The sequence below is a fragment of the Lonchura striata genome, chromosome 7 (assembly GCF_050655825.1).
Source record: "Lonchura striata isolate lonStrDom1 chromosome 7, ASM5065582v1, whole genome shotgun sequence".
In the NCBI taxonomy this organism is placed as follows: Eukaryota; Metazoa; Chordata; class Aves; order Passeriformes; family Estrildidae; genus Lonchura; species Lonchura striata.
Genome location: NC_140709.1, coordinates 18441961 through 18468300, shown reverse-complemented (window position 1 = coordinate 18468300; position 26340 = coordinate 18441961). Strand labels below are relative to the sequence as shown.

General features: G+C 38.8%; 1 protein-coding gene across 6 annotated transcripts in view; it reads right to left on the bottom strand.

The window, feature by feature from the left end:
* Window positions 1-24626, bottom strand: part of SCN2A (sodium voltage-gated channel alpha subunit 2) — a 75634-nt gene extending 51008 nt beyond the window's left edge. For 4 of the 6 annotated variants that reach the window (XM_077785016.2, XM_077785018.2, XM_077785014.2 and 1 more), the window contains exons 1-3: window positions 24292-24626; window positions 3674-3993; window positions 521-638 (exon numbers count right to left, since the gene is read on the bottom strand). In XM_077785016.2, coding sequence (XP_077641142.1) covers window positions 521-638; window positions 3674-3940 — 385 coding nt within the window. In that variant the 5' untranslated portion in view covers window positions 3941-3993; window positions 24292-24626. Of the gene's footprint in view, window positions 1-520; window positions 639-3673; window positions 3994-5498; window positions 5606-12960; window positions 13081-24291 lie in introns of those variants that run through there. The other 2 variants (XM_085585071.1, XM_077785015.2) reach the window with 2 other exon arrangements.
* Between the last annotated feature and the right edge of the window lie 1714 nt (window positions 24627-26340).

Genomic DNA, 26340 nt, shown 5'->3' with positions numbered 1-26340 from the left:
AACCTGTTTTATGAATCTATCCTTCTGTAAGCTTATCTGAACCAGAAAATGAAAAGAAATAATGAAACCATATTTTCACTAAATACTCATGAAAGCACAGACCTGGGATCAAAGATTTGATTTTAATACACAGTGTCAGGGAAGAACTGAAAGTATTCTGAGCAATACATCTGCAGTTTATGAAAAATGTGGAGGAGGGGGAAAGATGAAAAAAAGATGAGAAGATTACAGAAAAAAATAAGAGGGAACGAAAAATTATGTGGGGGAAGAAAGAAGATACAGAAATCATAAAAGACGATGACTGGTTGTCTGGCTTCTGGTATTACTATATTAGGATCCAGCAATGAACAGAAATGAAAAAGGAGAATGAGAAAAAGAACAGAAGACATAAATAGTAGAGAGAAGAGGGACAAAACACTACTGATCACATTGATCCTGGGACATGTGCCAGAGAATGATTTAAATACTAAGTAACATCCCATTCATTACAGTTTTAGACTAACCACTTGAAAAGGATATGAATGTACCAAAATCTTAATAGCTATTTTTCTAAGAGGATTGAAAGGAGTTAACATGTACAGGGCAGAGGTGGCACTGAATCGGAATATTGCCTTCCCTTTATTTAATACTATAAAGGTCTGGAAAAAGAGAAAGAGAATGAAAAACAGCATTTAGAAGATACCAAGTTACAAATCCTGAATCATTCTCATTTCAACATTAATCATATTTGGCCAATATGATCTCTTTTCATTGACCCAATCCCCTTGTCTAGTTCACACATTGTAGCATCCAGCCAAATTGCTATAAATACAATTAAATGAACACTTAAATGCATCTATTTAGAAATCATAAGTAATCCTGATATTGCTAGCTAGTAAACAAAGACAAGTATGAAAGTAATGTAGGAAATTCTTGAAGAATTAGCATACTTTTTGTACAGTATAATATATACACTGAGGTGTGTAACTGTAACCAAAATGAGAGCAATTAAAACTTCAACTTCAATCCCTAAATCAAATAACCAGCATAAATTATCAAAGTACTAAGACAAAGGTAACTCAAAGTGATCTAAATTTCAAGTGATCATGAAAATATGGAAACCAAGAGGGTTCAATAACAATTTTTGAACATAACACTAATGTATTCAATTTTTGCTGTGTTCTGAGAGTAATGTATTACTTCCCTTTTCAACTGTTGCTTGTGATAGTTCTGTACCTGCAAATCTATTTTCCTTGTCATACTTTACTTTCGCCTAATAAAGAATTCACTCTATTCACCGTACCCAGGTATTTTCACTGTCTCTCCACAGTTTCAGCAATGACTCATGTATATTACTAACATTTAAAAAAAGCATTTTTAAACATAAACGTGTTTTTAAAATCCAAAGGATAAAACCTGTAAGGTTTTTTTTAAAAAATTATGTTGATTCCCACACATCTGGGGAAAGTCCTGTCTATTTCCATCATCTCTTCTTTCTATACTTGGATGACTTTCATGCTTTTTGAAAGGAAGTGGATCTAGATAACATTGTGGCAGTCCTAGGAAGCCCAAAGGGCACATAAGCCATGCAGACCTGGAGCACTGCCAACGGCCATGATCTAACTCAACTGAAATCAGAGGGCAGCATTTGTCAAGATTATGCCCTTCTTTCTGAGCAGGTGTGGCAAATAGAGCAGCTGAAACTACAATGCCTTTCCCTGCGTGAAATAATAAATTATAAATTATAAAAATCAGTGGTTCCAAATGTAACATGTTTGCATTCTCCCATACTTAGTGATTCTCAAGCTGTACTTTGATGTTTTATTGTACAGGAGTCTGTAACATGGTCTTTACTATGAAGATTTTTTTAACTCTCCTACTATTAGTCCTGGAGTTAATGAAAACAGGACTTCTAGTTATCAGAGTTTGTATGTTTTTTGTTCCCTTTACTCTGACAAAACCTCTGATGAAGTAGCATTTGTGTTATGCTGACTCATCAAGTTAGGCTAAAAAATTAAAATGGAGCCTGACCCAAAAAATTATGTTCAAAAATATGCAAAGAATGCTAAGAAAAATAACAGGAGAAAATATGATTGCAACATACAGCTTGAAGTATTGCTTTTCCTACTGGAAACCACAATGCTTTTGGAAAAGATCATGACAACTGCTATGCATTTCTCAATCAGGAACAAGCTATTCAGCAGGATTTTACTTCACATCCACACTTAATTGCAAAACTACTCTTCTAGTTTCCACAGCATGATGATACATGCTCTAACTTTAGGATTTCTGGCATTGAATTCAGATTTTTTACTACTACAGAATGTGGAAAGTATTAAGGAAAGGAATTGGTACTTTGACCCAAATCCTATTTGCCTTCCAGACTTCAACAGGGTAAATCACTTGAGTAAAGGAAGCAAAACATCGTAATTAGTTGAAAAACCTGTTTTCAAATTTAAGTAATGATTCTCTGTACATGAATTCAGTTTTAGAAATTCTGTAATGAACACTTAAGGCACAACTGATTTTTATTGAGCTGTTCTGCTTAGTTATTCATGGTATGCCTATATTGCTATTGTTTCAACATATTACTGATGAGGCATACCCCTAATTCCTGCAGGAAATATCTTCATTTGCATTTTTTCTCTTAGTCTGAGTTTGAATCATAACAATTCTTGGAGTTTTTCTTCATTTTTCTTTGAATCCAGTTTCTTCACTTTCATGGGTTTTGTTTTTTAATTCACTTGTTTTGGTTAGCTAGCTAGTTTCCTCAGGAAAGAAAAGAAAGCAGGAGAAAAAAATTATGAAAACAGGAAAAAAAAATTCTTCTTTTTTAGTAGAATAATGAGACTGAAATACATATGATGCCAAAATCAAAGGGACTGAAAATCTGGAGGAAATTCAAGGCCATCTGGACACTAGTCTAAAGTTCAACACTTTTGTGCTGGCCACAGCAGTTGTTGTTACTTTAAATCAAAGCAAATATGTGGATTTTTTTTTAAGTAACATCTCCATAAAAATATTTTTTTTAATTATGTAACATTCTGTCAACACTCCAAGTGCAATTGCTACCTCCGCTTTATTTATGTCCCTCTTTTAAACACCTCATCTTTGAAAACAATCATGGAACAAAATAGAACTGGATAAGAAAATTTTTTCACCCAGACTAAGCTGGATAAATGATGCCACTATAGAGTAAATATGGATCAGGATGATCATCATATCCTGAGAAATTATCCTTACATACTTCCCTTTCCTTCCCAGTGAAAAGAGAATGCAACCTAAACTTTTCACAACAGTGAAGAAATCTAGTAAGAGGATGCGTAGCTGCCTTTGAAAAGGATTTCATATTGAAGACCTGCAACTTTCACAACTATAACACAGCAATTAGTAATTATTCTAAAGATAAACCCTGTGCTGCTACTTCAATTCTCCTGTGTGTAAAACTTTGAAAGTTACAGGTTTTAATAGAATGCCAGGTTTATTTAAAAAAATTAAGTGCATCTTTACTTATCTATAAGGTCCCATAAGCATTACTAATTTCTGTTCTTAGAGTGGAGATTTCTGCAAATCACATCAGCTGTTGGGGGAATTATTATATGAAAGCTCTAGGTCAAAAATAATAGAAATACTATGTCTTTGAAGGGTTGTTATTTATTTTTCTTAAAGTCTGATGGAAATACAACACACTCACTTTTTTATTGATATAATATGGGTCCAGGTCTTCCAAGGGCTCGGACACCATTCCTGGAGGTATGTCACCATAAATAAATGGCAGTGTCTTTCCTGCCTCCAAGTCACTGTTTGGCTTCGGGCCATCTTCGTCATCATCATCTTTGCGCTCTTGTTTGGATTTCTGAGCTTTCTCTTCATTGATACGCTGTTCAATAGCTGCAAGTGACTCTCTTGTGAAGTAGCGGAAGCTGTCGGGTCCTGGTGGTACCAGCACTGATTGTGCCATCTTTTCATCCTGCACCTCTTAATTACTGTTTAGCTTCTCTCATAAAAAATGTGCTAAAAAAAAAAAAAAAAAAAGCAGAAAAAATTTAGAACAATACAGCTACCAACAATATAAAGTATTTTATATTTTCAGAATACATATATTTCCAGAATTCAGAATTTTGTGAGGGACATCTTGTTAAACTCAGTATTATCATCCAAAAGAGGCTGCCATGAAATGAATTTTTAAATTTGTTCTTATTTCAAGACAAACAATTTTTCTTGGCAACTTGCCTCTTAGAGTTGTCTCAGAGGTATCAATTCTTAAAGCATTTAAGTTAAAATTCACTTAGTGCTTGCACCAATAGATTGTCAATTCTAGAAGCTGATAAAAAAAGTCACATACAATAACATCTTTTGCCTTTACCAAGGGTAATGTTATCCATTTCCATGAATAAAGTAGGAGATATTTTCCACTACATTCAGTGTGAGGAATCAACAGTTCTGAAGTATTTGGTTCAGTCTTGAGTGAGACTCCAGACAATGTAGCTCTTTATTACCCTGAAAGCTGCATCTCGGACCAGTCCTTCCTCTAGCTATATGGACCAGAAATGACTCTTAGAATCCACTATTGCCACGTAAGGCCAGAAGGATCAGTTGAAAGCAATACTTCTCTTTGAGTACAAAAATGCTGCCTTTGCCGAACTGCCAGCTCAGGAAACAGGGTTCAGGCATTAGCACCTGTATTCAGATCCCCTGCCTGGCAACACACTGTACACTGGAAGACTTGCTGAATTAAACAAAACAGATTTTTAATCATTACATCCTGCACTTAGATATTTTATGTTTGATATCATATCAATTGTATATATATTTCACAAATTTCACCAGCAAGAGCAGGATCATCTCTTCTTAATGTCTCAGGCAGTTCAGTTAAAAAGAACAGTGGAAAATATTCCCAATGCAAATACTTTGATCTGAAATTGCAAACAGGATTTCTGCTGTAGCCTACAAGAATTTTTCATAAGCATCCTTCTGAGTAAGCACATTAAAAAGATAGCAAATACAATAAAATAAAATATTCTGAGTAAGACAATATATGCAGAAACAATATTCAGATTAAAATGATAGAAAAGTTTTAATACAATCAGCCAGATCCTATTTTACTGTCTCGCTTAGCACACATACTCTGGCACAGTTGCAACAAATTAATATTTCTGAAGGCTGTTAAATAAGCTGCAACATGATGCTTTCTCCTCCTTTTCAACCATATGCACACAGCCACTAACACCTACACAATCTACACACATCCCAACTCCTGCAGGTCTCCCTGTGAGCATGCTCTTCCACTGCAGGCAAATGCACCTGGTGCATTCTGTCATGGACGGTCTGTACCAAACTGCTGCTGGAAGCTGCACTGACTACCAGCAGCAGGAAGGTTCATTAGGAAAATGAAAATGGCCCTACAGCAGAATCCTGTTAGATTTTATTTCTAATTACAGAAGGAAAAAAAAATAAAATAAAAACATAATTCCATAATTCTGTTTTAATACTGCAGGAAACAATTAAAAATTCATTACCAGTGAAGAATCTTGCAGTTATGTAGGTTTGGAATGGCACCAGGGAAGACTGCAGTTAAAATTCCATCAAGCCTTTTTTTTTTTTTTTTTTTTTTTTTTTTTTTTTTTTTTTTTAATTCTCCTTTTACAGACCACACCTAACTTCCTGCTGAAGGATCCTGGATATTGAAGTAAAGTCTGGCATTTCCTGTGTGAGCCTACTAAATGCTGTAACTCTTATTGCCAGTAGATGGAACTGATATATACTCATAAACTCTTCTCAGAAATGGTAAAGAATTTTTGCATGCTTAAACACTTTCCTAAACTGAGACTCTTGGACTAAAATATATGATTTTATATAACCAGTCAAGTCTCAAGATTCTCAAAAATTCTTTTGAATACATAGCAGCTACTGCTGATGTGACCATAGCTGTTAAAACTGTGAAGGTGAGAAAGAAAGAAAGTAGGAGGGATAGCAAAGTAAGAGAAATCAAAAAATGGAGGTTACACAGGCAAGGTATATAACCTAAACAATTGCTGAAACTGTATTAACAGCAGTCTGGATTCTTTCAAACTATAAGTTGTGTAAATATTCTAAAATAAATGCATACAATATGTGTGCATTCTTTCTAAAAGCGGATCGGCCACCAATGGGAGGGAAGGAGGGCACTTCTGAGAGTTCACTGCAGCAGCGAGTTCCTGCACAGAAGTCATCTATTCTTGCTCCCTGCTGCAGCAGGTGGTTGGGAGCACTGTAAACCACTCTCTGTGGCAAATCAGTAGAACACCCCCTTTGGGCCCCACTCTACCAAAACACCGTTCTACTTCTTTCCACTCTTCTGCTTGCTCTGTATATTCCATGCTTACCAATTTTTGTACTTTCTCCTCCTGCTGCACCAATAAAACTTTTTTATCTCTCTCCTGCCTCACCATCAACCTTCTCGCTCTTCTCTCCTTCTTTCACACATACCCAAATCTCTTCCAAACTTTGCAAGCAAGATACATTGCTGTATCTGTATGTTCACATCTTCTGGCAGCCATTTACTCTCTGCCGCCTCCTTTCCTTCAGCCACGAAGAGCACAGAAAAAAAAAAAAAGGTGTGGAAAGTAATAAAAAGCAAAAGGTCAATCTAAAGTGAGAGACATTGTAGAAGGAATTAATAGAGTAGCTGAAGAAATGTCACTGTGGCCTTGAAAAAGACAGCTAAGAGAGGGAAAAATATTGATAATTTTTTCCTTTTGTAATTGTGGTGAGAGAATGAAGTTTGACTTGGTCAAAATAAGGTTTTTGAAATTTCCAGCAACTAAGACAAAATGTGCCAAATAAGAACTATAATTCAAACACATCAAAAGTATTGATTTGGGTTTTATTCATTTAAATATTACACAGTTTTTAAAAATAATATTAAAAGCCTTTTTAGAAAAGTGCTTCATTTGATACGGTTTTCTGTTTTCACAGATGATTCAAAGAAATCAACAAGAAGTTTACAAATAATTCCATGTAACCAATTTTTTTGCTTAAGAAGCTTTGGATGAAAACTCCTGGCTGGCTCTAATTAGGACTACAGTTTATTTGGGGCTTTTTTAAAGTCTTAAAATATGATTGTGAGACAGCACAGATCCACAGGAGGAGTAGAGGAGCTTCTAACTACAAAAGCATTTTGATAATTTATTTGTATGGGTAGGCAACTGCTTATATATGAAAGTTACAGTAAACCAAGTACCTGAAAAGTTGGGCTAATTCACACAATATGGAAAAGGTGCCTCATTCTTCCATTAATAGTTTATTAAGTGAAAGTATCTGATTATTTGTTTCTTATTGTAAGGGTCTGAAATTACCATAGATTTCATTTTGATTTCCACCAGTGCTATACAATCTAGAAGCACAGTGTGAGGAAGGACAACAAAAACAGAAGACAAAAAGGAAATAGCCAAGGGACATTGTATCCTATTGCTCTAGAGACTTGGGTCTACAGACTTACTAGGCTGTAAGAAAAATGAACAAGTATTTTGGAGAGGCAGACTACACAGGAAATGCAATATCAGCTTTGCAGTCTAAAAAGAAAAAATATATATACTTCTAAAGATGAGACAACAGCAATACATGTAGAGAAGCTTGTAACAATCCTTAAAATAATAATAAAAAAAATCCTTACTACACATAGCTATAGTAAATGTAACAGATAAATTTATTATAGAAAGGGAGAATTATTAAATTAGATAGCAAATATCAATGAAAGCCCAATTCAACATAGCCTATGTTTAAGAACTATTGTGTGAACATGGTAAAAACTTTACCTAAAACATAAACATGAAATAAGAATAGCAATTCTGGTAATAAGTCATTCCAACTGCTGTCTAGCTTCCCACCTACAGCCATGGGTACATCTTATGAACAATTTTATCACTGACAGTATCCATCTTCCCTCTACTGTGGCATGTGTGAAAGCTTGAGATGGACCTTGTCATTTACTCATCTGGTAAAACACAAGGCCCACAGAGAGGGTAGAGATGAAGAAGCGTTCAGTGTCACATGTAAAGAAACTCTAGATGAGGGTGGATGATTTTTGATAGGACAGAGCCAAGAGAAACCTCCAAATCTTTTCGTGACATCCTAAGAGCCTTCATTTACAGACAATCCTGATTAATAAAATTAGAAGGAAAATAGATTATCCGTTTTTCCTCAGAAATGTGTAAAAAACTGTCTTTGTTCAATGGCAAAGCAAAGCATTAAAATGCACAACTGGCAACTGGCCATCATTCTCTGTGGTTCTGTGATCGTTTTACTCTCCAGCTGTGTGTCCCTGTACAATATTAGATTGTCTCTAATTGCATGACTTTTCATTTATAGTTCTGAATTTCATCTTGCTCCACTAACACCAGTCATCAAGCTCATCTAGTCTTTTCTGTATAATAGCTTGCTCAGTCTTTGACAACGCCTTACAACTTTGTGATAGGAGCAAATTACATTGGCATATTTCCATTTCTTTGCTGAAACAATAAATTAAACTTTAAATAAAATCTGTCCCAAAATTAAAATAATGGCAAGCAACTTTGACCAAAGTGTAGGTTACTGTGCTACTTACTGTAGTTTGCAAAATATGTCAATAGTACTCTAAGACCCTTAATCTTAAATAATTAAACAACATCATTAATTATACAGTCTAAAATAAAATAGTATTTTAATTGAAAGAGCAAAAGAGACCTAAGCAGAGCTTTCTCTTCTTGTAAATAGTTTTTCAAAATTAATTTCATTTCATTTAATCAAATACATTGAATCTAAAGAATTCCTGTCACCTCTTCCCCCCATGATGCTTACAATTCCTACTATACTACTAAATTAATCATGGTGATCTAGGTGACTGAAAACATGTTTGCTAGCTTTGAGATGACATTAAACTGGGAGGGCTACAACTAAACAGGAGGATAGCATTAGAATTCAAAGTGTCCTGACAAACAACAAAATGGGCTCAAAATGTGATGCAGTTGAAGAAATATAAGTTCTACATTTTATACTTAGACTATATGAAAATAATTCAGACCATAGAAATAAAGCATCCAAGGAAATGTAGGCTCTAAGAGATCCTACATCTGAAAGCTTCCAGGGAGATGTAAGATTTCTTTTTGTCATAATTTTACATTGAAAAGATCAATTGAAGACACAATGATTGTCTTTATATGTCCAAAAAGCTCTTCCAAGGAAGCAAAGGAATTTGTTTTCTTTTTGTCTAATATACAGATAAACAGGTTGTGGCGTTAAACTGCCACAAGAGGGTTTGTTAGGAAAACTTTTTACCAGTGAAAAAAGGGAATTAACAGAGTAGACATATGACAGTCTTTCAAGGACTTTAAGAAAAGCCAGACCTTGGAAGAAAAAGATCAGTGGTGAGTTTTGCAGCCAAACTGATCAGGATGAGCGTCAAGAAACTTGTAACAGGCCTTCACTATTTTAGGGTCTTAATAAGTGTAGGTTTCTCATTGTTTTGCGCTGCTTCATCTGTTATATTTCTCCCCAGGCCTAAAGGAAGCTGTCAGCACTCCACAGAATTGCATGAAAGATTGTATAACATGGCATTGCCCTGTTGGAAGGTGGAAGGTTTCGAGCTGGTGCTGTACCTCTGCTAAGATTTATGTTTTCACTGCTCCGCTGCTGAAATTAGACAGCAAATAAACATCAGTTCTCCTGTGCTTGAGGTTTGTGTGTTTCATACAATGCTCCACTGTCTGTTCAGTAGCCACAGCTGAGACAGAGGTCCCTTCATACAATATTGATGTACTGAATCGTGCACTTTGAACAGTAGGTGCTCCTGCAAAAAAAAATCTTTCCAAATGGCTCTTACAGGAGCTATATAAAACCACAGCTTCCTACACATTTTCCAACATTTTAGACGGATGTATAACTAGCAAGTCACCTCTGAAAATGCTTCAAGAAACTACTTGAAACCTTAAGCCCATATGAGATAGTTCTGTCAGAAAGGACAGACGCATTTTCCACCCACTCTAAGCCTGCTCATTTCCCACTGTGTTGGCCTGAGCATTTCTGCATCTCTGCATTTTAGCCAGATCAGACCAGTAGTCTGGTTGAAAACTGTACATAACTGGGCAGACTTCAGAAAGATCAAAGAGCTGATCTATCACACTTAAGAAAATAAATTAGGAGTCTTAATGTCTCGAGATATACTCTCACTTTAGAGTGAAAAGGACTAGCTGACTACCTGTAGTACTTCACCTAAGTGCAAGCTCAAAAGGCTTAAGGCACCAGAGTATGAACAAATGGATCTCCAGAGCTTTGAATAATGGAGCAGAACAGGGCTCTAACTGTAGTCAACAAATATTGGCACAGATCCTGTACCTGGTGTAGAACACATATAAGTAGAATAAAAAGGCAAAAAGGCATTAAAATGCCTAAATACTAGCAAATCTAATATCAAATTAGGCTACCATTCAGTTACAGCAGCCTCAGGCTTGCTCTTCCAAGATCAGAAAATGACCAGGATCACCTGTTTCTTTTCAACATGGACATCAGGACAGCATTTAAAGAAAAATGTGCAGCAAGGATCATATAATATGATAACAGATATACAAAGATCCATATTGGGAAAGTTTGGGGGTCCTTCAAATAAATTTTCTTACTCTCTTTAAAACTTATTTCAGGAAACTATCCATAGGTATCTGGCAAGATGTACTCCAAAGAATTATGAAAAAAATGGTAAAAATCAGTGAATGATCATCTTTAATTACTGTCAACCAATAACTAGCAATGACTTGCATTTGTTAGAGTTAATCTATTTTCCTCTTTTATTAGAAACGGCCTTTGAAAAATTGCTGATTTTCAATCAAATGTCAGTGCACGAACAAAACCCCTACTTGTCTTTCAAGATGAGAGGCCCTTAAATCCTTCCTTCTAGTATTAAACAATCTGGATTTTTCACTTGATGAAAATACCATTCTTAACTTTTTTATTTAATACAGTGAGATAAGCTTTCTGGAGACTAATGATCTCCTCCAGTGCTCCTTGACCACAGGAAAAAACCAAGGCTGATTTAAATCCAAGAAAGGTTCGAAACAAAAGTTCAAGTTTCCCTTGACAAAAAGAGAAATACTGTCTCCAAATCAAACAGCAATGTGGGAAGACAATGCAAGAGTATTCACCAAATCCCTAATGAAGCTGATTGATTACAGCCTTTCAGCTATCTAGCTGCAGTGGGCTCTTCTTCAAATCCATCTTTGCCCTGAAACACATAGTGAGAAACTATCCCCACAAGTAGAGTCTTGTGTAAGTGTCAGGCTAGAGATATATCCATTTTTAGTGTGTTTGTGTGGGGAGACTGAATATACAATTCAAAGATGTAATGATAACAGAAGTGCCATATGCATGGGATGAGCTAGATATTTCCAGATGCCTGAATAGGAGAATATGCTGACTACTTATGCTGTTAATAAAACATGCTGTGATTTCTTTCCTGACAAACCAGAACTCAGAATTTAGCATTCCCAGTATGGGCATTATGCAAAGATGTTTAGAATGAAATCTCCAGTCAATCTTAACTACAGCATGGCTACAGAAAATTCATATATAATTTATATCCTTCTGGATACAAGGCACCAGGTAGATGCAAGATTCTAACATCCCCAGAACATCTGTCTAGAAGTTTTGGATGAATATAAGTAATTATTCTGAATCTACTGATACATTATTGTGGGAAATACTCTGCGAATCCACTTTTATCGCCTCTTGCTGTCTTCTGCTGCAAACATAACCTATGAATAAGCCTGTGCCTTATCGGTTATCGCTTACATAAGCCCAAGTCAGGATCCGAGAGGGAAGCCGGGCGAAGCTTCCCTCGACCAAGGGACAAAGGGGCACGGACCGAGCCCTCCATTTCCATGAACGGCTGCGAGCAGCCTCCACTTCGACGCAAAACATTCCCACCCTCTCCTTGCAACCGGGCAGCGCCAACAGGCCGGCAGGGAGCCCGCGGGCAGAGGCAGGGCAGCGAGGCAGGGCAGCGGGGCAAGGGGGAGCGAGGCAGGGCAGCGAGGCAGGGCAGCGGGGCAAGGGGGAGCGAGGCAGGGGGAGCGAGGCAGGGGGAGTGGAGCGAGGCAAGGGGGAGCGAGGCAGGGGAGTGGAGCGAGGCAGGGGGAGTGGAGCGAGGCAAGGGGGAGCGAGGCAGGGGAGTGGAGCGAGGCAGGGGGAGTGGAGCGAGGCAGGGGGAGCGAGGCAGGAGAGTGGAGCGAGGCAGGGGAGCGAGGCAGGGGGAGTGGAGCGAGGCAAGGGGGAGTGGAGCGAGGCAAGGGGGAGTGGAGCGAGGCAAGGGGGAGTGGAGCGAGGCAGGAGAGTGGAGCGAGGCAGGGGAGTGAGGCAGGGGGAGTGGAGCGAGGCAGTGGAGTGAGGCAGGGGGAGTGGAGCGAGGCAGTGGAGTGAGGCAGGGGGAGTGGAGCGAGGCAGGGGAAGCCGGGCGGAGCCCGCCCGGCGCCAGCGCCCAGCCCGCCCCGCCGGCGGGCGCCGCAGGTGCGGCAGGCGAGCCGCCGCCCTGAGCCCCGGCCCCGCCGCGGGCACGGCGAGGGAGGCCGGGCAGCGCGGTGCGGCTGAAGGCGCGGGGCCGGGCGGAAAGGCGGCCGGGAGGCGGCCGGGCTCCGCAATGGCGCGGCGCCCGGGGGAGGTTGCCAAGCAACCGGTCCGGCGGCTGCGGCACGGCGCTGCGCGGGGGGAGCGCCGCCGCCCTCGGCTCGGAGACTCCGCAGAGCTCCTCCGACACACGGCCCGTTCCGCAGGGACAGCTGCTCCGGCCCGGCCCGCTCACACGGCGGGGCAGCAGCAGGAGCGGCGGGGAGGAGCAGGTGTTAGGGCAGAAGTGCAGGGGGTGCTGAGGGGAGCCCGCCCTTCGGAGCCAGCAGCGAGAGACAGCGGAGCCCCGCCGGGCCAGGTCCCTCCCCGCTATGCCAAGAGCTGAACAGCGAGCGAGCCCAATTCAGGCTTTACCATCAGGGCGCGAAGAAACCGGGGGATCACCGTCCCTCCTTCAGTTAGATTCGTGTACCGTCTGTGTTGGATACAGTCAGCCATGCTGCCTACCGCCTGCAGCAGCCAATTCCCCTGCTCCGGGTGGGCGGGTGTGTTGTGGGGCTTTTTTAAATAGGAAACGGTGACTGTAAAACCATAGAAACGGACCTGGGGAGTGGGGTGCTGGGACAGTTTTACATCATCTCCACTCATTTCAAGCTGTTGGTATATATTTGATAAAAAATTAATCTCATCCACTACATGCCAAAACCCTGAGTTTTGACTTGGTATATGTGAGAAGACGTGAGGGTGTTCATGTCCAATTTGTAACTTTGCAAATTAAAAAGGACCTGGATCTGAAAGGAGCATTTTATAAATAGGCTTGTATTTGCAAAGATAGCTGACTAGTGACAAACAAAACCGCCTCTTGAGAAACTTCCAAACCCAAAACACAATAGACACAGAAAGCATGAGGACCATCCCACATGGGGGAAACAAATATCTCCATGGATAACAGATGAGAATTTCTCCCCCGGGAACGGTACCGACGCTGACAGGCTCTCTGCAGCTGCACAGCACCAGCTGCCAAGGGGCTCCTGCAGGAGTTAATGCAGCTTGAAAGAAGCATTAACTCCCTGGACATCTATCAACCTTCAAGGGCAGGATGCCACAAAATGTTTCCTCATAAGCACTACTCATGCACCTACTATGTAGCTGCACCTGGAAGCATATTAAGGTCTCTAAAGGAGAGAGAATCACACACACAAAAAAGCACAACTACAAAAAAGCACAACTACAAAGCACAACTTCCTTTCTCATTCATGGTCCCCACTAGATTCCCTTTGCCACTGGAATGGAAGAGTTGGCTTTGTTTCAGTAAAATGCCACTTCAAATAAACTAGAAGCAAAGTGGTCTCAGTGATTCTGGAAATTAAGTCACAGATGACGTTTTATATTTATTTTAAAATATTCTTTTAGTCTTATGATGGTTTATGGTTAGCAGTTCTTACTATATCCTTAGGGACAGAGTGCAGATGGGACCAAGCCAGCTACTAGTTACAAGTTGTGATGTCTCATGCTAATTGCAGATGGGGCTGATGGTACTGTTTATTACTGAGATACTTGACACTGACCTATCCAGTTTTACTTTTTTTTTTTTTTTTTTTAATCTTCCCCTCTTGCTCGGTTATGCCAAACTTGAAGTGCTGGGGCTAAAATTTTACATTTTTGCCTCAGAACAATTATTGGAGAGAAGCTTCAACTCAAGTGAAACTATTTCTAAGAAAACAGCTATGTTTTACCCTTGAAATTTTATAGCTGCCAATTTTCAAAGCATGAAGAAGGCACATTCTGAATTTGGGACTTTTTCTTTTGGAATAGTATCTATAATACTTGCCTAGAGTTGAACATTTTTGAAAAATTAGTTTGCATGTACTTGAAAGAACACCTCAGAGACTTAAAAGTGTGAATTACACTTTAACATTTTGTTGTCCATCTGAGGGTAATTTTCCTTCAACTGAAGTCAGTCTGTGTGGACTCTACTGACCCAGGAATGGGAATACTTTCATCTTTTTGTTTTAAAGCATTTTGTATGTTTGCTATTAAAGAAACTAACTTGAACAAAGAAGGAAAAAAAAAAACATAAAAACCCAGAAGGAAATATAGAAGGAAAAGGGAGACATATCTCAGACTGAAGACCGGCAGCATAAGAAACCTCCAGGGAAATGATATGTGTAAGAACTGTCTGCCTGGATAAAGCAGCTGTCTCAAAATTGGCTGCAGGAGTCCTGCAGGCTGGTTGCAGAGACATGAAAAACTCAAAGACTTTTAGATTATTATGATAAAGAAGTTCATCCAGGTTGATCAATCTGAATACAAAAGAGACCAGGTTGGGGAACAGAAGCAGCGGAGGAGGTAGCATAATGGAGAAAGCAGACGAGCTTGGGATGAATGGGCAAGAGAGGGAATAAAAACCTGAGATAACTGGACTGGAATTAATCGAAAGGATGGACAAAAAGATGTGAAAATGAGTTAATAAATGTGACAGGAGCTGTGTGAAGTATGTGTAAACATGTATTCAATAACTCATATGTGTATCAACACGGTCTCCCTAGAATTGTGTATGAACGTGCCCATAAAAAAAGCACCTATTAATGTAGGAAAAAGGACTGAAATGACTGCATAGAATTGAGGTCTGCTTTAGTTTTGGTGCACTTGTCAGTAGATACTGTAATGCAATGTTCACTGTCTGATGTAGTATACAATATGGATGAGCCCTTAAAAGCAGTGAGATTTGTTTTCTAGAAGACTTCCTTGATTCGTTGGTGCTGCACAGGGATCAGGAGAAGTGACTGGTGGGAAGGGGGAAGGAAGGATGATAACTCTGTGTCCTTCATGCAAGATCTGTTTGCTGTCTTGGAGAACTGGCCATGCCACAAGTAGGGTTTGCCTTCTCTGGCATCAGATGCCTGTGTCTATTGGCATCTGCATCTAAGCCAATCTGAACTCCTTTCATATTTCTGGAAAAAAATAAGTCTTGTAAAAGGCAATTCTTCTGACCTGTTTCAGATATCTACCTTAAGATGAGGCAAGTTATGCCCTAGAAGTGCCTGTCTCTCTGGACTGATTAGAAGGAGCAAGAGATGAGTCCTCAGTACTGCCTGATGGCAGGCAATTCACTCAAACTGCTGTTTTCACAGGTGGCTACAAATCATATATGTGATTTCTAGAATGTAAAGATAGCCTTAATCCACAACTGATTGCTTGATTCTGCCACTTACTAGCATACTTCTAATATGATTTTTTAAAGTGTGAATTAATTAGTAGATCCTTTTACTTCTAGACCTCCTTACTAAATATCAGCCACTTATTTTGCACCTATTACCATTGTTCTCATTTTGTCTTTTAAGAAGCAGCACCACGTGTGGTTTGGGAACCAGAATGTCATATGAAAATATATGGAGTCTGCATTCTGATACACATTGATAGAGACAGGGGAAAATGGAATATCCCTGTTGTAGTACTCAACAATATGTATTAATTACTGTAATTTTAATAGTTATTATGTATTACAGCTCTGCCAACTGTCCAAAGCTTCACACTACAGGCATCTCTACAGCTGAGTAACTATGTATTTTAAATGAAGATGTCATCAGTGGGAGACACATAAAACTGGATATATATTCAAAATTTGGCAACCAAAAGGGAAAAATTAAACCAAACAGCATGAAATTAGCCAATGATGAGTAATATGGTTGTTAATTTGTGCAGAACACAGCCAAATGGTTATATAGGATTTCCCAGACCATCATACAGGAACTGTTAGAAAGCTTTAGAGCTGCACCTTTATCCCCTCCATGTCCCATGCAAAGGCAGAGAGCAAATATCATCACTACTCCCTGGTGATCTGACCAGCATGCTTGTTTCCCTGGGTAATGAAAAGTTCAGTCAGATATATAACATTAAAAAGCATTAAACAAGTCTCTATTAAATTTAGAAGATTTTTTTTTTCTCTCTGAAAGGAAACAGAGTAGTTAATTGGTCCACAATTAAATAGAAATGCCATTAAAAAATCCTGAAATAGTCTACCAGGCCCAGTTTCTGTTTGCCTTTTATAGTTCTCAAAACCTGTCATATCAAGACATAAACTGAAAATATTCTGAACACTATGAAAACATCTTTATGGATCAATTTATCCCAAGGGACAAAGTCCTGTGGCCAACACATGCAGTTAAGTAAGAGCAGGAAGGTAGAATCACTATTCGATCAAGAAACTTGAAAAGCCTGAGGGAGCAATGCAGATTCATAAGGGCAGGATCAGAGGGAATGGTTATGAGTGCTTATTCTGACATTCTGCCCAGTGTGGATTATACCAGTTCCCTGATTTAAGAAGAGTCTCACTGAAACACACCAAATTAATGAGAAACCTTTAGTAAGTACCATATGGCAAAGTATTATTGCAATAAAATGGGTGCCTTGTTTCATACTTGGACATCACTTTCCTGGGTGGTAATGCTAGGAAAAAAAGAAGTGCCACAGAAGTATGGAAATGTGCCAGAAATGGAAAGCTGCATACTTACATCATATATCTGCCCAAAACTAATTTTTTATAGCTCCTGATTGTTTTCATAAGAGGGAGAAAACAATTAACAGCTTTAAAGTTCAGTCACTTTCTTTAAAAATGCAGATGAGGTTTTAAGGTAACTTTATTAAAAAAAAAAGTAGTGGAGGCTTGTTCATTATAATATTTTATAATTATGGGGAAAAGAAGGATAGCTGAGGACAATCTACAAATTTCTAGGCTAAAATGAAACTGCAGCCAATTGTAACTGAACTACTTGTAACTTAAATTTGTTCAGTTTGATAATTTTTTCCAGTTCAGAATAATTTCCTAAGTGTATGAGGTTTTTTTATATACTCAATTTGCATTTGTTGGTACGTGTGAATAAAACAACAGAGCAGATGTTGAAAACCTCCTCAGGAGAGTTTTTCCATTCCCACTATATTTGAGCCAGCAAAACAGGTTCTGATTTGAGGGAATACAGGAGCTCCCCTAAGAGTTCTTAGAATCATGCCTTGCTCACAGCATCACCTGCAACTTGGAACTGTACCACTGCAAGGACGTTTTCCCACAGGAGCCGTGCACACCACACTGCTTATTTCCATACAGAAACATGGATACACATGTCAATATTTCCTTTACAATGTATTCAACTTTTTTTTTCATATAAACTCAATTTGTATACCCTTCTAAAATCTCTCTTTCCCCCACCCTATATTGGACTGCATTTTGCCCATCAGTCACTCTTCTCTAGATTCACAGATATTTCCTCTTACCACAATTCTAAAGCCATTTGCCCATCCTCACAATATTTATACCAGCTCACCAGCTCACTCCATTTTTGCATCATATCCTTCATCTTTCTCACTAAGGACAGATTATTTTGAGAATGTGTGAATCCATGAACTAATTTGGAAGTGAGGTCAATACTGAGAAAAGCTATATAATCTCTTTCCCAGCAATGGAGAACACTTCTCCAGAGTTCCCAGTCTCTGCCATTCCACAGAGCAAGATATCTGCATGAATAATAACACCCAAGTGTCCCATATAACATTAAAGGTAATCATCATTCCCTGAGGCTTATGTTCAATCTTCTTCCCCTGAAGAATACTAGTGGAGTAAAGTACCAGATTTCTCTGTGTGAGAGTAGCCTGCCTTCAGCTTGGCTTTGAGGGCCAAAGCTTTGCTTCAGATGAAAGATCAAAAAATTTCATCTGGTAAAAGCAGAAATACCTTTTTATGGTCACAAATGTACAGGCTGTGAAGCACTTTAAATGTTAACTATAAATGAAAATACCATAAAAAATTTGAAACAATAAGTCTTAAAAATGTTATGACTGTTGCATATGTTTAGTCAACATAACTACAAAAGCAAACTCTTTGCAAGATGTAAAATGTTATTCTGTTGAAAAGTGATTCTTTTAAGTGTGGCCCAGTAACATTTACTGTCTATTTCTTTCTAATCAAATTGACATCCTGAATAACTTTAAAGGTTTCCATCTTCCTATTGCTCCTGAAAGTAAAATTCGGTGCTTTCCATTTCATCTATTAGTATTTTCCAGAAGCCAAATGAAAGTAGAACTCAACCTGCATCCCCGTATTTTCAAAGCAAATTCCCATTGCTTCACTAGGAGAACTATTCAGCAGTATTATTGTGGTACCTTGGAGGCTGTTTACTGTCAACAGTTTTGTGGTGCTACCCATTTTACAAAATGGAAACCAGGTTCTGCACTGAAAAATCTAACCTGTGTGAATGCATTTGCACAGGGTGTTTGTGCAGCCATCATCAAAGCCTCAATCTGCAAACAATTGTGCAGTGTTTGCCCCATGTCTGCTTTCAGGTTAACACAACTACAGATGGAAGATTTTTTCATCCTGCCTGGTGTCAGTACTTATCTTGTAGTTTCCATGGTTGCATTATTGACTTTCAGCAAGGAGAAAACACATGGAACTCACACACTCAACAAATACACCTGTTAAACTCTTTGAATACAACCTTGTGTGCTACAGTGCTAGTTAAAATAACTTTGCCAGAGACTTCCAGGAGGGAAGACTTATCTAACAAAGCTTGCCTTGTGGCCCAAGAAGTAGGATTTTCCATTCATTTGCCTTTTGTACAAATGTTTTACTTATACACAAAATACAATTAGCATACTTAGAGATAGGCTGTCAAAGTTCAACTATCCTGGGCAGAGTCGTTGTTTCATTATAGTGTTTGTCTAGAAATTTTCCAGATACTTTAAGCACATGGCTTGTTTAGATACTCAGGTGCTGGCACCTGTTTATGGAAGTAATTTTTAACTGCAAATCCCAGCGTCCAGGCAAAGGACATTTGTTTCTAACCTTGTTCCCCACAGTTTATAATCCATGAAACTCTGACCGCTGTTTTTCTTGAGATCACAGACTGTCAAATTTTCTTGCATGTATCTGTCTCCATTTTGTATACATGTATGGAATCCAGCTCCTAATGTATCTATTATCCTACTGAGACAAATGGGTGAGTCTAGAACACAGTGTATTGCTTTAGAGAACTTGAGTCAGACTTCTAATTTCAGAGTGAGTCATTTACATTTCTCATGAAACAAAACTACATTGGGGTCAAAGTCTGGGAGGATTTTGCAGTTACACTGAGGATGGTGAGACATGGAAAAGATGGTATAGAAAAAAAAAATACGTATAATTACCTCCCATTCAGATAGGAAGGCTCTTTCTGCCCCACTGTGAAAGCCTGCTGGTAATAATTCAGTTACACTCACCCCACTGTGAGAGGAATGACAGCAGTAGATGGGGAAACGTTGTAGCTTTAACTAAGTTAGCTCAGTATCAGTGACCAGAATGCTATGGAGTCAGAAGTTAGCAGGCCAAAATAATCAAGTAGGCTTGTGCAGTTCCATACAGCACAAATGCTGCCTTTGAAATCAAAGTGCTAAGCTAAAGGCTGGCTGGACCTGCTGCCATCCTGCTTTTTACTGCAGTGTTGAATGGTACCCAATATTTTGGCTACAGCAGGTGGTTTGGCATCTGCATTACTCAAAAGCTGTATGTTACAACTCAATTTAAGATCAGACAATCAGCACCTTATGTCATAAGATGAAGGGACCCCCTCTCATACAACAAGGCCACATTAGAAAATCACTTTCTGTATGTTCAAAACATGGGCATCCATCATCTCAAAATGCGTGCCTGCTCATGCTGTACGTCCTCAGTTTGTGCAGGTAAGGTAGCTGTACCCTGCATGGAGCAAGCATTATTGAACATGAGCCTCTTGCTTGGTGAAGGAAGTTTGCATTTTTAATACATAATGGCAACCACCTGTGAGGACCTCCAGAAAGATGGTGAGGCCCAATTAGCATTAGCTACAACAATTCATCTGGCCAAAATCAGCAGAAACCAAGTAAAGAATCAAGCAGCAAGAAAGATTGCAATTGCACCTAAGAAAACTTCACATGGAACAATCACTGAACTTCAGCTCAAGATATAAAAGCAAGTTATTGCTAAATTTTTTATTTTTAAATTTTTTCTTCCATATAGTATGAACAACCTGACAGAATTTTGTTTGCTTAATGTTTCCATCAAGTAAATCACTTCATAATGCTTTCAGCTTTGCCAAATACTAATTGTCTATACTTAAATTATTTCTTTAGTGGCACTATAAATGGCGAAATATTTCTTTCAATGAAAATAGAAAGTAAATATCAACTTCACAATGCAGATTCAGATAACCTCTTTCCATTTGAATGCTTATAACAATAAAAATTCACCATTTAATACAAAAAGTACATTTTTAATCTGTTTATTGGAAAAAGTTTGACAGTATTATTTCCCTAATCTACAAGTTTAAAAAACAACAGGAAAGTACGATGAGTCTATGTTGTTGGGTTTTTTAATAGGAAGACTAAAAACTGGTTTTGTATTTATTTAATAAGCATGGCAGTAATACTGCAGCATTAAAATGTATTTCCAGCCAGTTTTTTTGAGAACTTTTGCTACAATCTATTTATTCTGGATTGTGTAAAGTAGGCTGCTCAGGCAATATATGAGTTTGAGTCTTGTTGTTCCTGTTTAAATTTATTGAAATCTGGCCATTTAACACGTCTCTAAAATAATTTCTAGATATGCTCAGAAAAAGCTTCTTAGCAGCTTGTAATAAATACTTAGAGAACAGCCCCTTCAGCACAGTTAATACTGAGAACTTCTGAGGCACCCAGCACTGAAAGCAGGAGTGGAAGCAAAGCCCTTCTGCTGGTCCCAAACCAGTAAGAGGCAGAAAGAGGAAGCAGCTGAACTTCAGTTGGAGGTAAGGGTTGGAAAAGGAACAATAGTAGGTTCAGAAGCAAAAATAAGAGAGGTAAAGTTGCAAACTTGGAATTTGAAGTGGAAAGAGTGAATATAGTTATTCAATGTTTCTTTGCATTGTCCTCCATCAGTATTTTGGTCCCAAACCTTCTTTACAGCATATCTTCCCAAGTATGCATTAAGTACAGAGTTATTATTTCCTCAGTTGTTTGTTGTTTTGTTTTTTGTTTCATTCTTAAGCCATTTAGTAATTCACAACATCATTTGCCTCTCCTCATTACCATCTCTAGGAAATGAGGTACATTATTTGTCTTTCAAATACAGTAACAGAGGAAGAGGAGATACAAGTGACCATTGGCAGAAATGTCTTCTCACCCAGCAATTCTAGGACTGTGGGTGTTCATGAGATGAGAGAAGGTACAAGAAATGGATTTATTTGAGTCACTTCAGGAAGCCTCCAGAAAGGAGGCCCTGGGATTCCTGATGTCTGCTTGGCAAGCTGGGAGCAAGGGCAAAGAAAGAGAAAGAGGAGGGCTCTGATGGGCAAGAGGTTGCTTCCACTCAGGGGGAGTGCAAGACCAGGCTCTGCAGCTGCAAAGGATCCATGGTTTGAAGAAGCCAGTGGGAGCATGCCTATGGCGTTAAAACATTGGAAGCAGCAATGCGAAAATTTTGCTTGAGATTTTTTGTGCTCCATCTGAGAGCTGAGTGTGTAACAGGATTATGGTTGCATTTCTTGCTACCAGGTATGAGTCAAGCAGATAGACTATATTAGATTTCAGTGTCCTCTCCATCCCTTTGGTGGGAGAGTTTTTAGGGCTACTTGGGGGTGGAGCAGGGCTGCAGGTAGTGACCACACAAATCTATTCATCCAGGTCTGAGATTAAATCAAGGAAGCAGCCCAGGCAGCATAACTGATGCTGTTCTTGCTCTTGCTGCAGGATGGTTTCTGCTATTGAGATCTGATGCTTATATGAGTACAAAGTACACTTCAGTTAGAGTAATTCAGTATTCAAAAATAACAAGTAGGCTTTAATAGCCCTTATACTTAAGTTCCACACAACATTGGGAGAGTCAATGTTCTCTTAGGGTCAAGTTATGCTTGAACTCCTTCATCAATATCCAACTTTATTCCTAGTGAAAGATAACTGGATCATGCTTTGATATGATACAGCCATTTATGTGCCTCTGTTTCCCAAGACCTAATGTTCACAATAAATATATTCAAAATCTGCAAGTATTCTGCTTCAATATTTTCCTTTAAGGGCTATGATAACTCAATTTATTTTATTTTTTAGAACAGAAGAATTCATCTAAAGATTGCCTTTGAAGCTACATGCCTATTTGACCTACTAACTGCATTTTATGAGCATTGCAAAATTTCTGTGATTACAAATATTTTTTCTCTGAAAATCGGTGCAGTCCAAAAAATCAAGAGAACAGAGCCAGGTATTTATCCACTTGCCTAATATTGAGAACATGAGTCATCCCATTGACATGTCTGTTTGTTGTTGAATTGGGGCCTATAGACATATGAGAGCATCACTTATTTAATGCATTTGTCACCAGAGGAAATTGCAGATCATTTGGATATGATCATTCATCATTTCTTCAGATCCGTTCAATAATGAAGGAACATTTACCATCTAGTGAAGAGACCTTCAGACATTGCAATGGCTCAGCCATACCAAGATAATGCATATTGAAAACATTGATCAGAAAAATGCAGCTAAGCAGGCAACCTGCAGAGATGGCGAGAATGTGTGTGAACCTCCTTAATGTTTCACTTGTATCTATGGAATCATCCCAAGCCAACACAGCATCGAGCATTCAAATCCCAACAGGCAATTTTCTGTTGCTTCACTAACCACCACAAAAAGAAAAAAGTTTGCCTTTATACAGGTGTGTGAAAATTTTGATGAAGTGCTACTTACCACCTTATACTAGAAAGCAACAGGGAAAAAACTGATTGCACATTCTCTGTTTTTTTCACAAACTGGCTATTGAGCCCCTTCTCTGATCTATGACTTTGTAAGTCAATGCATTTCTGTGTTGTTTTTCCCAACTAAAACCATTATTGGTGCAATTACGGGATGGTAGAAAAAAGACCAGAAGGTTTGAAAGAAGAGTCAGGGGGTGCTGCATGAGCTTCCCACCTCCTGAGTCATTCTGCTGTCTCTCCCAGTGGGTATCATGCTTCTAAAAAAATAATGAGAGGAATGTTTTTTCTCTCTCATGCAATATGGAATGAAATTTCAAAATAAAAATTTCATTCTTATATATAAAAAACAAGTCACAAAACAGATGTGTTTCATATGGTATATGCAGCAGTGCAAAACCATGTTTAGTCACAGACAAGTCCTCCATTCTGTCTTCCATCAGGGAGAGGCTGTTTTGGGAGATGAGGGAGGGGAGAATCTTATAAATCTCCTATGCCTCATAGAAAAAAAAAAAAAAAAATTTAAGAAGTAAAGAGAGCCTCACCCTGAAAATGCTATAAAGATACAAGTGCATCAAAATTGTGCAATCCCAGGGATGCAGTTTTGTGCTTTAAAACACACTCCAATTCGTATTCAGAATACAGCACCAATATAGTTTCCCAGAGAAAAAGAAAACACTTGTGGATGACCACCTTAAAACAACAGCAGCATATTGCCACAATTAGGATGAAAAACACAAACTCAAAAATAATTCTTATTATAAACATGCAAGCTTAAAAAAACATAGAACCAAAAAGCTGCAAAGAGCAACATCATTTTTCATTATTGTGCTAAGACCTGATTAAATGCTATGAAAAATCCATGCAGTGGCAAAGATGGCTATTATTTCCTCTCCTCTTGCTCTATTAATATTAATTGAAAACTAGGTGTGGCACCACAAGAGAAGAATCTTGGTAAAAACCACCTAGAATTTGTTTGCTTTTAGCATTCTAATTAAATATAATGTTGCCTTACCTGATTAAAAGAGGATTAAAAATCATAGCATAAGAAATATCCATACACTTGTAGATAGATGATGAGAGGCTCCTTCTACTGCAGGTACAGGTTCCTGGGCAAAGAAGCTTGTAAACTCTTGATTTCACTGAAATGAAAAAGCAAAGAAATAAACCTCCCCATAAAAGCAACAAAGGCGCCTCTGCAGTATTCTGTAGTCTCTTCGCCTGCTTCCTGTTCTGAGATTCACTCCTTGAATCCCAGCATCGATCAGAAAATTGGTTGTGGGGGAAAAAAAGGAGGGGGGCGAGCGAGAGGGAGGAAAGGAAGCGGCAGCGGATTCCGCGCTGGCTCCACCTCCCGGCAGGAGCGAGCGCGCTGGAGCCGCACACCCTGCCCGCACACCCTCGGGTACACAGCTTCACATACAGCAGCACCGAGCACTGCCTACCCGTTCTTGAGAGCTGACTGGACATTTAAAGTAGACAACACGATTTGATTATTTTTTTTTTTTTACAATGAGGTATTTGAATACATCAGTATAATGTTGTAATATGTAACTGCAGAAAACTCAAGGTACTGCAAGATATCTTTATTTTACTATGTACTGATGTATGTTCTGTTTAGAAATAAATAAATCATTCTTTGTGCAGAACTCTCCACTACAGAAATAGTAGCAAATAAGCATGCTGGGTTTTTTTTCCTTTGATTATTGATCATGCAAAACGCAATTGATATTTATATATTTATTGAAAGCCAGAAGGGAAAAAAGTTCTTACGTAAGACAGAAGGAATGGATGCTTGGATCTAGCAAGGACTATTACGCTATTGCTCAATAAAGAGTGTTTAGGGTGATCTGTTTTACTTGAATCCAAGGCTCCGTTGCATTTTATAGCATCTTAGAACTGATCTTTGTTATTCTGGATACTATTAGTTGTAAAAGACTAATGTAAAAAATTGACCGCCTCACCCCAGTTGTCTCTAGCCACAAGTCCTATAATAGCAGTGTTGGATTTAGTGTTACTAAAGGATACCTTATACTGGAATGCTGTGTAGCTGACTGTTTCTACTTTTATCTTCTATTTCTATCACATACACCTGCTCTGTCACATCACACAACTAGCAGCCACCTGCATGTGGGGTTGGCTCAGCAATTCTCAGCTGTGGAGGAAGATTTAATCATACCAAAACATGGGGCCTCGGTGAGGAAAAAAAGTGCAAAGTTAACTAGGAATGGATTTAGATGAAAACCGTGGACTTTATAATTGGGATCCATGATCTATCTAATCACAAAAGTTAGTGTTGTCAACACAAGGGAGTAGCTGAAGAGACAGTCCATTTGAGTAATGACAGATATTTTTGTCAGCTTAAACCATTCATCACGGTTATCCCAAAACCTTGGAGTGTCCCAGGAGAATGACCCATTTTCATACTTGTTCAAACCCTACAATGGGATCTTGGACCCTGAAAGGACTCCCCAAATACAAAAATAGTGCAAGCAGCGATAATAATAGGTCAAAACACCTATTGTGCAAGCATGGACTGAGATTCTTAGAAATCCTGTTGCCACCAAAAAATGCGCTCTAGTTTGACTTTAAGGAATTTTGTCCTTAAAATACTGCTTTATCCAGACGTGCTGGCACTCGTAAGCGGTTTTTGTGAAGCGGGCCCGGGTTACCCTCAGCCGGCGCTGTCCGCGGTGCTGGAGCGCGGCCCGGCTCCGCGGCCACGCTGCTCCTCCGCCCGCGCTCCCCGCTGGGACACGCAGCGCCAGATACTTTGGAATATACTTTGATAACCTTGTGGAAATACATTATAAATGCATATAGGCCTACTTGAGATCAAAGATTCTGAAGCTGATATTTGAAAGCTTAAAGTCACTTTTTGAATGCATTTTCCGCAAAATTATAATTTCATTGGAATATGGAATATTAAAGTTCTGAATATTAATTCAACTTCATAAACTTACCAAGAACTTCTATGCTACCTGAGAAAAAGTAAATATCATTTGAATTAATAACATCTGTAGTATTACAAGTGAGATAAAACTTGTACAAGAAATTTGGAAAT